Source organism: Gymnoscopelus microlampas (assembly GCF_963454915.1).
Source record: "Gymnoscopelus microlampas genome assembly, chromosome: 10".
Classification (NCBI taxonomy): Eukaryota; Metazoa; Chordata; class Actinopteri; order Myctophiformes; family Myctophidae; genus Gymnoscopelus; species Gymnoscopelus microlampas.
The window spans coordinates 50,196,717-50,213,589 of NC_139947.1; the positions used below are offsets into that span (position 1 = coordinate 50,196,717).

The following is a 16,873-nucleotide window of genomic DNA, read 5'->3' on the forward strand; positions in this document are numbered from 1 at the left end:
AGGTTCAAGATTGTGCTTCATTGTTACATCTTGTTTACGGGTTTGGCTCTCTTCAGACATTGCAGCAGCAGCATAGGTCATAATAATAACAATAATAAAAATAAAACTGTAAAAAAAAAGCAAGAGAGAGAGCAAAAATAAAAACATCAGCGTATGTGCCCATGCATAAATTATGATCTCGGTATATTAGATACACCAACAGCATTTTTTTCAGTAGCTGCCACATTACTTTATGTAAACAACTTCACAGTATCTTCTACATACAGCAGATTAGGAACAGTTCAAGCATATTAAAGTGCAAGAGAGAGGGGGAGAGGGAGGAGGTGTGAGGGAGGGGGGGGGTTAACATTTCCTTGTCCTGGTTTATTTATTCATGTTCTTGTCAGAGATTTGGTGTGTACATAAACAAGACATATTATACCAGTGTGTGTGTGTGTGTGTGTGTGTGTGTGTGTGTGTGTGTGTGTGTGTGTGTGTGTGTGTGTGTGTGTGTGTGTGTGTGTGTGTGTGTGTGTGTGTGTGTGTGTGTGTGTGTGTGTGTTCACTGGGGCGCCACTGCCGTGTATGCGTGGCTTGTTTTCATAGACCTGGTTGCTTATTTCTCTCGCAGAATCTGGCAACACTGAGCTGCTGCTGCTGCTGCTGCTGCTGCTCTGTTCGTTCGAGTTACACACCTGTAAGGGGCCATTTGGAAGCCCATGAGGGTCCCTGGACCCCAACTGTAGACCCACTGGTGTAACAGAGTGTTTCCAGTGGGCCAACATGCACAGTATCAGCACCCTGACTCTGTTTGACCAGAATGGAACAGAGCCTTCATTAGTATCATTGGTAACACCTGTGAATGTTTTACAATATGGCTGCTGTGAATAGAGCCTATTATGCTTCTGCACTGTCAAATAGGCCAACGTCTAATCTAAGATTAGTGGGACTTGTCCAAATGACCACCAGTGAGTCCCAGGACTCACTTCATTGAAAACCTAACAACATCACTGTATTTTATTAGATATTTATATATCAGTTGATACCAAAAAAAGAGCAAGCTGGTAAAAAGCGGTCCGGGTACAGTTAGTTGTAAGTCTGACTCAGGTCCGTTTTTACTAAGACTTGGAGGGTTTAAAGTGGTTAAAAAATGTATCTGTAATGTACTTTGTCCTTTTCTCCGCGCTGCAGCTGCATCCAGTTTCAGTTTCTGCCGGCCGGCGGTGGAGTACCGCGCTCTGCCGGAGGACTTCAAACAGCAGCTGACACAACGCACCGGGGGCAACCTCACCTGGCACGATGGGAGGGGCCACAAGACGGCGGGGGGCCGGACCGTCAAACTGCTGCAGCAACCGGGAACGCAGCCTGTCCAGGTACACAATTTACTATTTACAATTAAGGCATTTAGTAGACACTCTTAATCCATTAAGACCGGGAACGCATCTGTGAGCCTTTAGATCTGCTTGTAGATCTGCAAATTATTTTTTAAATCGTGGAAAATTTGGGCAAATCTTTGAATATGTATGTTTTAAAGCGAACATTTTTAACTCCGATCTGTGCTTCTTCTGGGGGTCCCTGGAACAACATATTTTCAGATGGGGTCCACGGCCAAATACACATCATTTTGGGAGGTCCTAAACATGAAAAAGTTTGAGAACCACTGATAAAAGACATTTGTAGAATCCCCCAGAAGCGAAGATTTGAGTTACAAATGTTCGCTTTAAATATATTCAAAGGTTTGCACACATTTTCACAATTTTTCAAAGAAGTAGCAGCTTTTTCCACTTCGGTGGTATTTGATTTAAGCACACACACACACACACACACACACACACACACACACACACACACACACACACACACACACACACACACACACACACACACACACACACACACACAGAAGAATAATTGTGTTCAAATCGTCTAGTAATTGTGTGTCAGGTGGCCTCATGACCACAGTGACCCACGCTGACAGTGGCTTCACATTAAGCTGATAACCATCATCATTATTCTCTCACAGGGACATTAATTGCCTAACGTATATATATGGACTGTTTGGCTGAGTGGAAACACATAAGTCGTTAATTTGCCGTTCCTATAGCATATCTGTAGTGCTTTGCATAGCGGAAGGAAGCCGAGGGAATCATGAATAAGAGATGTAAACGTTGACCCCGTTTCCACAGTCAGTGTTCTGTGTGGCCGTTGTGTCTCTGTGGGGCTGCAGATCAGTGCAGAGATGAGTCTGTTCACTAATGTATTCTATTGTATAAAAGTATAAGACATACTGCATTATGTGATATGTCCCCAACAACACTCGTCCTCTGGAAATCCCCTTCTCTCTCTCTCTCTCTCTCTCCCCCCCCCCCCTCTCTCTCTCTCTCTCTCTCTCTCTTCCTCTTTTCTGTATGTCTGTCTGTCTCTCTATCTCCCCCTTAACTCTATAGGCTATCTCTCCCCTTTCCTTTCTCTTTCTCGCCATCTTCCTCTCTCTCCCCGCTCTCCATTTTTACCCTCCTCTCTGTCTCTCTCTGTCTCTCTCTCTCTCTTTCTTTCTTTCTCTCTGCCCCCTCTACCCCCCATCTCTCTGTCTCTCTCTCTCTCTTTCTTTCTTTCTCTCTGCCCCCTCTACCCCCCATCTCTCTGTCTCTCTCTCTCTCCCCCCTTTTCACTCTCTCGCTCTCTCTTCATCTTATACTCTCCATCTCTCTCCCCATTTTCCTGCCTTCCTCTCTCCCCCTCTCTCACTTTCTTTCTCTCCCTCCCTCCTCTCTCTCCCTCTCTCACTTTCTCTCCCTCCCCCCACTCCCCCCTCTCTCTCTCTCTCTCTCTCTCTCTCTCTCTCTCTCTCTCTCTCTCTACAGTAGCATAAGGCTGTATAGGCTCTCAGAGGTTCATAGATGCATTCATTCTGGTCAGCAGTCATTGTAACAAATAAGCACTTTGTCAGGAGACAAAGACGTGTCCTCTGTGTCCCCCAGTGCTTTGGTGGCTCTAACAGCCTCTTAGCAAAGCCTTTAAATAGACCACCATGCGTTGTGTGCTGTGTGTGTGTGCGTGTGTGTGTGTGTGTGTGTGTGTGTGTGTGTGTGTGTGTGTGTGTGTGTGTGTGTGTGTGTGTGTGTGTGTGTGTGTGTGTGTGTGTGTCTGTGTGTGTGTGCCCTGCTGCTGCAGTGTGCTGAGGGACAGTTGTGTGGTACCACAATACTGTATAAAAATACTCAGTTACAAGTAAAATGTCTGTATTCAAAATTTGACTTGAGTAAAATGTCGGCATTAATATACTTAAAGTAGGCAAGTTAAAGCGAGTAAAGCACTCAAATTGTTTACAGTTGGTTAAACTGATCTACAAGCTCACAACGCATCACAATGCAAACAAACAAACTCTCTGATAACTTAGGAAAAACCAGGAAAGTATGCTTTCAAAAAGGATTACCGTAAAAAGAAGTAACACAGAGTCAGTCTTAAATAATAATCAGGTTTACTGGATTATTTGCACAGGAGAGACAAGGTGGTACAGCATCAAAAATATTCTCTACTGGTAATACAAAATGTTCATCCTACTATAATTCTAGTAACCTGACGGTGGGTGGGTGGATGGATGGGGTCTTGGGTCTCCGATCAAACTGCGCATGCGTCGTGTTGCCAGGTTTCGCGAGAGAAACAAGCAGCGAGGTCTATGAAAACGAGGCCAAACCAAACGAACCCTATAACACCAATATTGGCCCTAAAGCGCTTACAATCGGCGGACATGGCAACACCGACTCTACACCATAGACCCCGCCCACTCTCTGCTGTGGAAAGTAAACACTCCAGATTTGTTTCCCCACACACGATGCACATTAGCTCCATAAAGAACGGTTCTATGTCGTTCTCTTCCAGGATCGGGCGAACGTCCGCCAAGGCTCCGCTGTTTACCCTTTTGTATACATCGTATCCCAAAACTAATGGTAGATTCTAAACCGCACGGATGTTTAAGGTTTGGTCGGCTGCATAATATTTTAGGTCGCCAGCGAAACTACCCGTTTAAATCGCTTATTTAGTCAGCCTGTGGCCATGTTTCCCATTGTAGCCAAACCGGGAGCAGTAGTGGCAGCGGACGTAGGGTTTTTTTCCGGGTTCAATGGGAAACATGGCCACAGGTTTCGCGAGAGAAACAAGCAACGAGGTCTATGAAAACGAGGCCAAACCAAACGAACCCCATACCACCAACATGCAACCTGATAATAATGTCCAAAGCATGTCTGTGTATGTTTACATCCATTACTGTGTTGGCGTTAGTTGGGATTAATGTTTATTAGCCAAACCAAGTTACTATGAGCCGTTAGCGTGATGCTAAGCTAACGGACGTTTGGCGCTAGCATGCGGCTACCGCTAATGCTAACGTCGTCATCGTGACTTAATCAACAATGTAAACGTTTCATCAACACACTTTATGAACCTTACTGTGGTTAATATTATCAGTGCTACCCAAGTAGTCCATTGAAAAGTATTATTTTGGTGTATTTTGTGTATTGTAACTTGGACACTGTAACTTAATGGTAGCTGGGGCGACGCGTTGTTGGCTCATGGTTCAGAATGCCTCATGGGTATTGTAGTCATTTTCTGCTATTTCGGTTCTACTGTGATAGACTGTGCTACATTACCTGCTGTTTAATTGTGAATCATATATGCTATGAATATATGGTAATACAATGTTTATTTTCCTGTATTTCCAGGTTTATGACCTGAGTCATCTATGACCTGTGTGTCATCTGTGTGTCCAGTACTTTGTACTGTGTTGGTTAAAAAAGACAAAACACGAGTTGTGACAAAGACGTGTGATTCTCTGATTAATGTTGTTAGTGGTGTAAAATGCCACCAAAAATATACTCAAGCCTGCTGCAGGGCAACAGAAAATAGCAAGCCTATTTTGCTCTTTTATATAGCAAATTTTTATATATATACAAGGGGACGCGCGCCCTTCACCGGGTATGGTGAAGGGCGCCCTTCACCGGGTATGGTCTAGTCAATATAACAGACAGTTTATCTTTCATTAAGCCCACCCCACAGTATGATATCAACATGAACAGGGCGAAGGCATCTTGGTGGCGAGGTTGTCTGTTCTAAGGCATCATGGATAAACTGTAGCCACAACTTTCATGGGTAAGAAAGAGTAGGCCAGGGAGCAAGGACATCTTATATCAGCAGTTACAAAACCGTCCCTTCTGAGCAAATACATCATATTTTATGCAATTATCCAAATATCTGAAAAGCAACTAGTAACTAAAGTTTTCAAGTAATTGTAGTGGAGTAGAAGTAAAAGTATTGGAAATTGGAAATACTCAAGTAAAGTACAAATACCTCAACATTTTACTTAAGTACAGTACTTAAGTAAATGTATTTAGTTACTTTCCACCACTGAGTAGAAGTATCAAAAGTGTAAAATACTCAACTAAAGTGAAAGTACCTCAGAAATGCACTCACAGTAAGTGCAGTACTTCCCATCTCTGCTCAGAGCAGAGAGGATAATGGCTGCTGGGGTGTAGCTACAGTTACAGTATGTTTGAACTGTGCTTACATTCACAGGGTTACATGAGGTTATGCAAAACATCTGTACGCAACAACTGCTTCTAATTAAGCTACACGATTGGCAGAAAGACTGTGTGTTGTTTGTTATAATGGCCCTGGGTCGCTTAGCAACACAGAATTACACAGAATTAACACGTCATCAAAACGTGATATCTCCAGGGGTGGAAGAAAAAGTACTCAAATTCTTTACTTAAGTAAAAGTACCAATACTGCAATATAGAAATACTCTGTTACAAGTAAAAGTCCAGAATTAAAAATGTACTTGAGTAAAAGTGCAAAAGTATTGGCATCAAAATATACTTAAAGTGCCAAAAGTAAAGGTACTAAAATGTTTGAAAATATTCTACAAGCTCACAGCGTGTCACGATGCAACACGTTGAGATTGTAGATCTGCTATTTTCAAATAGCCTAGGTATAAAATAGGGCTGAAGTGGTTAATGTATGTTTCATAGTATAATCATTTATCTGCAAAGTAACTAGTGACTAAAGTTTTCAAATAATTGTAGTGGAGTAAAAGTACAATATTTGCCTCTGAGATGTAGTGGAGTAGAAGTAAAAGTATTAGAAATTGGAAATACTCAAGTAAAGTACAAATACCTCCAAATTTGACTTAAGTACAGTACTTAAGTAAATGTACTTAGTTACACAGAGTGCCTTAAGAGAGCCTCACATGTGTGGATTCCACATGTTTCAAACAAGTGACTGGCACTATGCCATCTGACTAGGCGGACCTTAAGTAGTATCCTCAGGGCATCATTGTAGGCCACTTTAAGCCTCCGCATGCTATACCTTTCTTGTATGAGCACCACAGGAAGGCTGTATACATGGGAGTGCAGAATGCTTTGAAAAGTGCACACTTGACAGGATCTGAACACATGCTGAACCTGCGAACCAGCATATTAGCCTGGCCATAAAGCAGGGGTCTTCAACGTTTTCAGGCCAAGGACCCCCTAGCTGAGGGAAAGATGAAGCAGGGACCCCCTCTATATTGTATAAAATTGTGTTTCAGATTATACTTTTTTTGTTTACTTGGTCTGCTCTTTTTTTCCCTCTACACCTATACCTCTTTGCCAAAAATATTTTTGGCTAAAGTTCTCCTCAGAGAAGGGATGGTAGGGTTCAAGTGGTTAAGGTAAAAAGAAAAATCGTATCACACAAAGATTTGGCGGACCCCCTGTAGTAACTCTGAGGACCCCCTAGGGGTCCCGGACCCCCTGTTGAAGACCCCTGCCATAAAGTATGCAGCACTGCCTAGAGATATCTCTATCATCATGAAGATTGTCAGTGAAAATGTGGCCAAGGTACTTGATTTCATGGCACACAGATAGACGACTGTCACATAAGTGAAAGGTTGGGAAGGCCAGTTTCTTTAGCCTGGTTCCATCGTAAAAAAAATAATTGGCGTTGGCAGATTAGGTCTGGCCCCTCTCAGCTGAGATTGGATTTCTCTCCCTCCGAAGTTGTGAGGGACGAATCAGGGCCCAGTATGCAAATATGGGTCAGGTTTATCATCCTGATGCAGGTTCCATACAGAGATTCCAGATTAATATCTACACAGTGATACTAGTCTCCCCATGCCATATAAATTATGTCATGATCATTGCCATAATTTGAGCTTACTTTCAATAGCTGGCTGTAACCCTCCACTATATGGACTCAGAACGACCAGGTCATCAGCGTACATAAGGTGATTGATGATAGAGTTACCTACTGTCTAAGACAGCCCGTATTGCAATTATTTAATTCACTAGATAGATCATCCATGTAAACGTTGAATAAAACGGAAGACAAAATCCCCTGAAAAATGGGCAGATGTAACATTACCCCATTTAACCTGAATCTTCTGATTTGCGTACCAAAACACCAGTATACGCTCTATGTGCTTAGGTATGCCTCTGTCAAGCAGCTTCTGAAACAGCATAGGAAGACAGTGGAATTACGGCTACTGTAGCTGGCAATTCATTTCTTTAAGTGCAAAAATGCACAAGTCTGTGCCGTGTTTCTTTTTAAAACCGAACTGCAGTCAAGACAAACATTTCAAGACGCACAGACATGATTCTTTCCAATACTTTGGAGAGGATGCTGGCCAGAGGGATAGGTCTATAGTTATCAATGCTGTTTAGTTTACCTGCCTTGTCTTTAAGGACAGACACTAATTGTACAGAGGTGATTGCCTCTGGAAGGACACCATGAACCAACAGACCTGTAAAACACATGGCCAGTAGAGGGCAGATTTTAAAAGATTGTCCCTCATAATATGGTGTTATGGTATAAAAAGGTTTGAGAACCCCTGTTTTATAGCAACCAGGGCAGGAATTTCAGGGAGGCCACGAAGCCATGGCCGTCGTTGACCCTCAGTTTGGCCTTGTGCCCCTCAAAAAAATGGCATACCCTGAGTCCACAGTGGCCACAGTGGCCTCCGATTGTAATGCATTGCAAGTATCCTACTATAATTCTAGTAACCTCTGTCCGTTTGTAGTGGGTCTGTAGTGGGAGTAGGTGAAGCTACCCGGTTCTCCTCAGTGGCTGGACCAATTGCTCTGATTTTGCACACAGCCATTGACCATTACCATCTGAACTTAACTGTGAAGCCCGTTTTTCAAATTCATCAAATCTCAGCTTCTTATTAGTGTTTATGTGTAAAACACTGTCGCCATGGTTACGGGGCTGCCCAGCTATGGGACGAACTGCCTCCCGGGTTGCCAGATCATGTGCGCATATCCCCCCACGGATGCGTCGAACGGGTATGGTCTAGTGTTTATAATGCAGTACAAGTATGTTTATAATACATCATAGACATGGGATGCATAGCAAGTGTTACCAATATGATCCACACACTGGTAGAACAAAGCTCCAAACATTGCGTTCAACATATCGATCAAAGGATCTTCATCAGGAATTCCTGGTGAAGATCCTTTAATCGAAATGTTGTGTGGACCTTATTTTTATCTATTATTCATAGCATCATATGCTAGCTGCGGTTTTCTCTCGCAGTTTTCTGAATATCCAAACTATAGCATGCTTTTGGGTTGTGCTACGGACGTGATATCCAAAGCGCCCCTCCACTCCACTCATTAAAGGATGTCTGTGGACACGACCGCTAAATCAATCCTTTAGAACTTTATCCTTTAGAACTTTGTAGCGCTGTCTGTTCTGCAGTTCTGTGTGCAGCGTTGTATGTGTGTGGCGTTGTATGTGTGTGTGTGTGTGTGTGTGTGTGTGTGTGTGCTGTAGCCCCAAAGCTAAGTCCGCCCAGATCCTATAGCCTGCGGGGAGAGTAACTATGACAACATGGAGCCCATATAGCCTGCAGGTACCGTAACCGTGACAACAGAGCCCATAGCCCGTGGATGCGCAAGCCCAGGAACTCCGAACACAAAAACTCTAATAAACAGCTTAAATGTGGGAAAAGTGAAAAGTGGGCTTCCTCACTGTCTTCATGTGCTAATGGTTCATTCCCGTGTGCAACTTCAGCTCAATTGCTCAACACATTGAGGGAGAGAAATGTGGATCAGACAGAATGACGAACTGACGGACAGACGGAGGTTTTTTATAAGCCTAATTTATAGAGTACCGACGTCACTCGCTCATCCCCTGGGTCACAGAAGTATTTTCTCTATGGAGAATAACATTGGGTCGTCTTAGAATCATCATGTCATATAAGAATTGTGTTCTGAAAATAAACAAATTGCCCCCGCGCTATTGTCAGGGAGGAGGCTCTCTATCGTTGTTACAACCTGACTCAGAGTTGCAACAAAAGGGAGACACAGGGACAGTTAAAAGTATATAAAATGTCTTTATTCAAAGATAAACTAAATAAACAACTGCAAACATAACATGTCAGTAAATATGAATGAGCATCAGTGTGAAGGCAGTGTATTGGTGTGAGTGTGTGTGCAGTGTGAATGTTGCAAGGTGTAAACCAAGGTAGGTTAATGTAGTCAGGGGATATTAAAAACATCTTGGAATAAATTCCTTACCAAAAAAAATCTTCACCAATGTGTTTGTAAAAGTGTCTAGTAACACATCTCAAAGACTCAAATGCAGTTTCCCTAGTGGTCCTTGAGGGGGTTCCAGGTGGAGAGTAACCAAATGGTAAATCAACGTTTGCCTGTTGTCTCTCCTATGGAACCATGAACATCAATACAGCATGTGGAATTGTGGACAAAATCTTATCCAACGACAACAAAATATTCTAAGTTCTAGGTCTGAGAGTCTAAATCTCATCAAACGGTGGATCCGTGGCTCAAATGCCGAATAAATAATGGACCTTGATATGAAAAGGGTTGAAAAGCACAGCTTTGGTAGGATGTGGTGGTCACGTGAAGGGGCTCCAAGGGACTTGGATTCAGAAATCAGGTGAACTGAAGCCAAAAAAAGTTGGAGAACTACAACGCTGTGTTTGCTGTTTCTCTGAAACACTGCGTTACCAGAGCAGCTCCGCTCATCCATCACAGAGCAGCAGCTTTTGTGCTGCACTATGAGCTTGTTATTCTGTTTGGGATCCAACAGGTTTATTTTATTTAATTTTTGTATTCAATTTTTTAAATTTTCCCCCAAAAATATTAAAAATAAATGAAAAAGTAATGTAAAACACTGTCTCCTCACGTATTAGAAGGACAATATCAGTCACCAAGGACGAGTGTTTCCGATGAATCTAACATGGTTAAAATGGAGTGTGAAGTTACAATGGGTTTGTATAGGAAGGGGGCGTGTCTGATAGAATGAATATCAAATATCTAAATACCGAATCAAGCAACTTAAAAACTGTCCGGGCTGCTCCCAAAAGCCTGAGTAGACGATAACATCTACAAGCTCAGATCTATGAGCTTGTAGATCTGCTATTTTTTGAATAGCCAAAGAAATATAAAAATGACACAGATGTGTTCCCGGTCTTATAATGGGTTAAAAGTACCAGTACTTTTAACTCAAGTGCAGCATTTGACAGGGCAACTTTCACTTGTAGTTGAGTAAAACACTGGACCAGGAGTACAGTAATAGCCTGATCTACTTTGACTCACGTACTGGGGTTTCGGGGGGTTGAGGACTTTGTGTAGCAGCTTTTAGCAGTAACTTCACTGTCTCTTCAGGACACAGGAACATGAACACAGCCCCTTGTGTGGAGATGGAACCATTACCAGATCCATTACCGCACTGAACAGCCTGCAGAGGCAAAATGAAACAATGCACCACACTCCCTCATCGCACACGCTAGCACTATACACCGCCATTATCCTATTGTATTGTTTTGTATTGTCCTGTATTGTCTACTCTAGCTTATGTTTTTTTTATTTTCATTTATCCCTACAAAGCACTTTTCCAGAGACCATTTTAGCCCTTGTGGGAAATATACTGTAAGTTGTCATAACCTTATAGTGTATATGGCAGATATATAGACACTTTATTTTGTCCTCATGTGGAAATTGCTTTGCAACAAGATCACAAGACATTTCATCACAACATCACACAAGTCACCACATACACGCACACACGCACACATGTATACACATACTTGTAACACACTTTTACAAGTAAAATGCCTGTGTTCAAAATGTTACTTGAGTAAAAGTTCAAAAGTATTGGCATTGAAATATACTTAAAAGAATTATAATTATTAGTAGAAGTATTATTTTAGTAGAAGTAAAAGTACTGAAAATTAGAAATACTCCAGTAAAATAAAAATACCTCAAAACTGTACTTAAGTACAGTGCTTGAGTAAATGTACTTAGTTACTTTACACCACTGGTTTACAAGGTATCTGACAGTGACACTATATTGACTGACGGTTGTCATCAACACTTCAGATGAGGAGGTCAGGTGTTTCCTCTGCCTCAGCCACCATGTTGTTTGTCTTCAATCTCAACAGACACATTCCATACTAGTCATGTGATCCCATGCATGCACTTTACTGACTGTCTTTTATTAAAACCGGGAACGGTCATTTTAGATTTTATCCACTTTAATCTTTATTATCTTATACTTTGGCTATTCCAAAATAGCAGCTCTACAAGCTCTCTCTCTAGCGCTATGAGCTTTTTTTTTTTAATCATGAAAATTTGTACAAATCTTTGAATATATATGTATTTTTAAAGCGAACATTTGTTACTCAAATCTTTGCTTCTGGGGGATTCTACAAATGTCTTCTAAATCCTAACAGTTTTTTTGAAAAAACTCATGTTGCTATAATCAATGGTTCTCAAACTTTTTCATGTCAAGGACCCCCAAAATGATATGTATTTGGCCACGGATCCCCATCTCAAAATATTTTGTTCCAGGGACCCCCCAGAAGCAAAGATTTGAGTTCAAAATGTTGGCTCTACAAGCTCATAGTGTGGCACTCGGTGCCACGCTATGAGCTTGTATATCGGCTATTTTTGAAAGTATTAAATAATGGTTAAAGTGGTTACACAGATGCTTTTCTGATGTGGTTCTCGAAACGTTTCATGTCAAGGTCCCCCAAACTGATGTATTTGGCATCGGACCCCCATTTGAGAAGATTTGGTTTCAGCCAGGGACCCCCATAAGAGAAGATTTGTCCATTTCTTTACTCCTACTGCTCCTAGTAGTTATAGGATTGGTAAATGCAGAGGAGAAATCTTACATACTGTATGTGCAAATATGCAATGACAATTTTTTATTATTATTATCAGATCAATTATGTATAACTATTATAGGTTTATTATTATCTTATGTGTACATTTTGCCAGTAAAGAGAACTAGCTAGAACTTTTAATGTGAGACATTAAAATCTGCCTCATTTCCATTCCGGTTGTTTGGCAGAGCAGGCAGGTCAGCCAGAATGTTGTCCTCCTCGGTATGGACTGAGAGACTCCATTATTCTTATCTGATGCAGTGTGGAGGAACATTGTCTCCTCACACACTGTTACGGCTGTACTCTCACCCGCCGAACAAACTATTTGTTCTCCAAATTGACCGGGTAAATCTCACGGCTTTCAAATCACTGGCTGTGCCGACGGCTTTGTCCTGTGACAGCTTCTTTAAATGGAAGAACACAAAGCTCTGCCTCGGCCCGATAAGGGAGATTTAAGAGTCGTTTTCGTCGCTGACTGTCGGGGCAGAAAACCTCCTATCTCCGTATTTTAACTTTTTGTGCCCTGCTTGATCACACTAAAGTATACATGGGCAACTGGCGGCCCGGGGGCCACATGCGGCCCCTCACCTTCACTTAATCCGGCCCGCAGGTTAATATCGGTATCGGATATATCATTATTGCGACCGTAGGTCGCACTTACTACAGAAAGCTGCTCCAGGTGTCCGTCCGTCACTCCGTCACTCCGTCACTCCGTCACTCCGTCACACACGTCACACTTTTGCCCTGCTCATATCTCCGCACCCATTGCCCCGATCCATGCCACATTTTGCACACACACTCCTTACCTGCCAAACCACACCCTCCAAGGACCCCCGGAGCTCCAGGGACCCCCAGCTGCCTCGGGGACCCCCAAGTGTAAAAAATGAGCACATGTGGACAAATTACCAGATGACCACCCCAACGGGGCTGCTCACGGGGCATTCCCGGGGACCACCCACTCCTGGTGCTCCAGAACGGATGCAAAAGTGGTGGCGCCCCCAGTGGAGGACCCCCTGCCATTGCAGCTCACATAAAATGCCGTAACTCTGGGGCTTGCCCCCCACAAACAATCCCTCCTTTCCCCTATAAACACACTCTCTCTCCCACACCACACACACACACACCAACAGCTCTTGCCTGCACACCTTTGCTTGCTAACCCCACATTTAGACCACCAAACAACACTATCCATTGCCCACACAACTAGGAACCAATCGCCGTTACAGCCCTCTTCTGTATACATGTGACCTACGGTCGCTTATCTCCCGATTAGGGAGTCTTACTGGTTATATTCAGCTGTTACAATTCCAAACATGCAAACATGACCCGCTTTAATTATTTCATTCTATATTAGTAGCTTAATGACTAGTATTAAAATGTTATTGTCTTTTTTATGTCCAATGTATTTGTATTTAAGTTCATAAAGTTAACACAAGTATAACTAAATGCATTTTAATTATAATTTTTTTTTTTACTTTTCAGGATTCAAAAATAGCAGAAACAAATCAGGATTCCAATTCAAAAATAGAGGATCTAAAAGCTCAAAATGCGTCGCACTGCGACGCATTTTGAGCTTGTAGATCGGCTATTTTTGCTACTTTTGTGTGACATGGCGAAGTACAGCATTAATTTACAAAAAGGAGATAAGAGGTTTCTGCCTGACAGTATTTGCAATGTGTCCCTCTGGAGTGAGTGTGGAAAAATAGTAGCCCTCTCCATCATCAAAGTTGCATCACCCCTGCACTAAAGCGTCACGCAAATATTTAAAAAAGTAGCAGATCCGCAAGCTTGCCGGTCTGCTACTTATGCTATTTTTGAATTTAAATCCTGAAAAGTAATAGTTTTGGACATAATGAGGTTTCCACTTTATTTCCGCTTTATTTTTACCAACAGTGATTGCATTGTGATTATCTTTCCTATACTGTATTATAATGCTAACACTCTGGTATTCACAGCAGTAATCTCTGGAGAAAAGACACGTATAGACCTGAAGCCTCTGTTTCACCTGCCATCCAGTGGTTCTCAAAGTGTGGACCAGGGAACCCCAGGGGTCCTTGTTGAGGGGGTTTCAGGGGGTCCCTGGTTAAATTAGGAACAGTTTAATCCATTTGGACCTGAGGCCGATTCTAAAAACGCCTTCTAAATTCTGACCTAGGTCTTCTGAAAGACTTTTAATGTTCCGATCATAGGTTATTAAAAAAAAAATCTAAAATAGCCGATCTACAAGCGCTACAGAGCTATTCAAATCGTATACTATTCAAAAACGTTCAAAAGTGTAGCCGATGTACAAGTTCTACGAGCTGTTCTGATCATATAGGTTATTCAAAAATGTTCCTAAAGTATAAGTCCGGAATTCAAAGTTTACTTGAGTAAAAGTACAAAAGTATTGGCATCAAAATGTACTTAAAGTACCAAAAGTAAAAGTAGTCATTATGCAGCATGTCCCATTTCAAGTTTTAAAAATGTATACAAATCTTTTGAAAATCGCAGATCTACAAGCTCACAATGCGTCGCATCGCGACACATTGTGAGCTTGTAGATCTGCTATTTTCAAATAGCCGAAATATATGTAGAGCATTAGAGGTTAATGTATGTTTTGTAATAATAATCAAAATCTACAAAGTAACTAGTAACTAAAGCTATCAAATAAGTGTACTGGAGTAAAAGTACAATATTTGCCTTTGAGATATAGTGGAGTAGAAGTAAGAGTACAGAAAATTGGAAATACTCCAGTAAAGTAATCCTAAAAAAAAAAAGTACAGTAGTTGAGGACATTTACTTAGTTACTTTACTAACCCTAACCCATTGAATGGTTGTAGCAACACTGACAGCAATACTATAACAAAAACCCTAATGGCAATTCACTTCTGCCTGTTGACATTTACCAAAAAGCAAATAGTAGTTTAAACTATGTCCTTTAAAATAGCTTGTTGCATTATTCACATTCATATGTTTTGTTCCAAAAGGGCTCGGAGTTTAATTGCTAATCAAAATAATAGTGAAGTCATGTCTAAAATGGAATTATCTACTAATTTAGTGGTTGAAGAATAGATTGTTTTTTAATTGCCCCAATTCATTGGCCAAAAACAAATGTCATGGTATTTTTTCTTTAAAACCTTGAAAATGTCCGCCTTTGTCTAGCGTCTATACAAACACAATTCTGCCATGGCTGCCGTGTTAAGCGGTCAGATGGGTGGACCCGCCAACACACGTTAGATCTTTTCCAGTGGGCCTGATCCAGTGCAGCTTGAGAGCCACTGGAGTGGATTATTATTAGAGTGAGTTGTGTTTGATGTTAGCAGAGGGTTAACCCTATGTGTGTCAAAGACATTCACACTGTAGCGGAGTCTCATTAGGATGTTTAAAAAGTGACTGAATGATCAAAGTATTCATTGGATTATTAAACGGGGAGGGGGGTGGGTGGGGAGGGGGTCTTTGAAATGACAAAGGTTCGAGACTCACTGAGCTTTAGGATATTCTGTCAGTGGGTCTCTGAGTGAGACCCTGGTGTACATGTGGTCACTCATCTGGAGGATTCTGCACAGCGCTGCACATGTGCTGTTTAATGTTTAATGCCGGCTTTTGTACCAGTTGGCTTCTATCACTTTCTCACTCACTCACTCTGTGCGCGTGCGCGTGCATGTGCGTGCGTGTGCGTGCGTGTGCGTGTGCGTGCGTGTGCGTGTGTGTGTGTGGGTGTGTGTGTGTGTGTGTGTGTGTGTGTGTGTGTGTGTGTGCGTGTGTGTGTGTGTGCGTGTGTGTGTGTGTGTGCGTGATGTCTCTCCAGCATGGCTCCCACAGTGATAACTACGGCCTGTACCACACCAGTCCCGTCCAGCCCAGCCTGGTGCGTCCTGTAGTCATGTGGTCCCAGCAGGACGTCTGCCGGTGGCTGAAGAAACACTGTCCACACAACTACCTGACCTACGTAGAGGCCTTCTCTCAGCACGCCATCACAGGTATGACATCACACTATGACATCACACTGTGACCCTATGACATCACACTATGACCCTATGACATCACAGAAACGCTGTCCTCACGACTACCGTGACATCGTAGAGTAGAGTGCAATGTAGAGGCAGTGGTTCTCAAAGCGTGGTCCAGGGACCCTCTGGGCTCCTTGGGGTGGAGTTACAAATGGACCCTTTAGAGGTCTGTAACTCTGGGAGTTATGGGGGTCCTATAATGGTGCGTTCACACAGGCAGATTAACCGATTAAGACCTGGAACTGTGTTTTTTTTAGATTTGAGCTAAAAAGCATTTATTTTACACTTTGGCTATTCAAAAATAACAGATATACAAGTTCATAGCGCGGCACCGAGTGCCGCGCTATGAACTTGTAGATCTGCTATTTTTGAAAAATCGTGAAAATGTGTGCAAATCTTTGAATATATATATTTTTAAAGCGAAAATATTTAACTAGAATCTTTGCTTCTGGGGGTCCCTGGAACAAAATATTTTGATGGGGGTCTGCGGCCAAATACATATCATTTTGGGGGTCCTTGACATGAAAAAGATTGAGCACCACTGATATAGAAACATACGTTTTTCAGAATACTGTTGAGATTTAGGAGACGTGTAGAATGGGCTTCAGATACAAAAATACACAGCATCTTTGTCGGTGTGTCGCTTTGTATCTGTGTTGCTCAATGCGGTCTTTGACGTCATCAAACATGCGGACATCAGAGCTACAGTTGTATCTTTGTATCTTTGTATCTGGAAGTTGAA

At 42.2% G+C, this 16,873-nt stretch overlaps 2 protein-coding genes across 3 annotated transcripts in view; both read left to right on the forward strand.

Annotated features, from left to right (window-relative positions):
- The window catches only part of LOC311053451 (YTH domain-containing family protein 1-like), a 229,503-nt gene that overhangs the window by 119,030 nt on the left and 93,600 nt on the right, over nucleotides 1-16,873 (forward strand). The gene's annotated exons all lie outside the window — the stretch shown is intronic.
- The window catches only part of samd10a (sterile alpha motif domain containing 10a), a 29,132-nt gene that overhangs the window by 8,605 nt on the left and 3,654 nt on the right, over nucleotides 1-16,873 (forward strand). For both annotated transcript variants that reach the window (XM_084068996.1, XM_084068995.1), the window contains exons 2-3: nucleotides 1,171-1,352; nucleotides 15,930-16,101. In XM_084068996.1, the coding sequence (XP_083925122.1) occupies nucleotides 1,171-1,352; nucleotides 15,930-16,101 (354 nt within the window). The remainder of the gene's footprint in view (nucleotides 1-1,170; nucleotides 1,353-15,929; nucleotides 16,102-16,873) is intronic.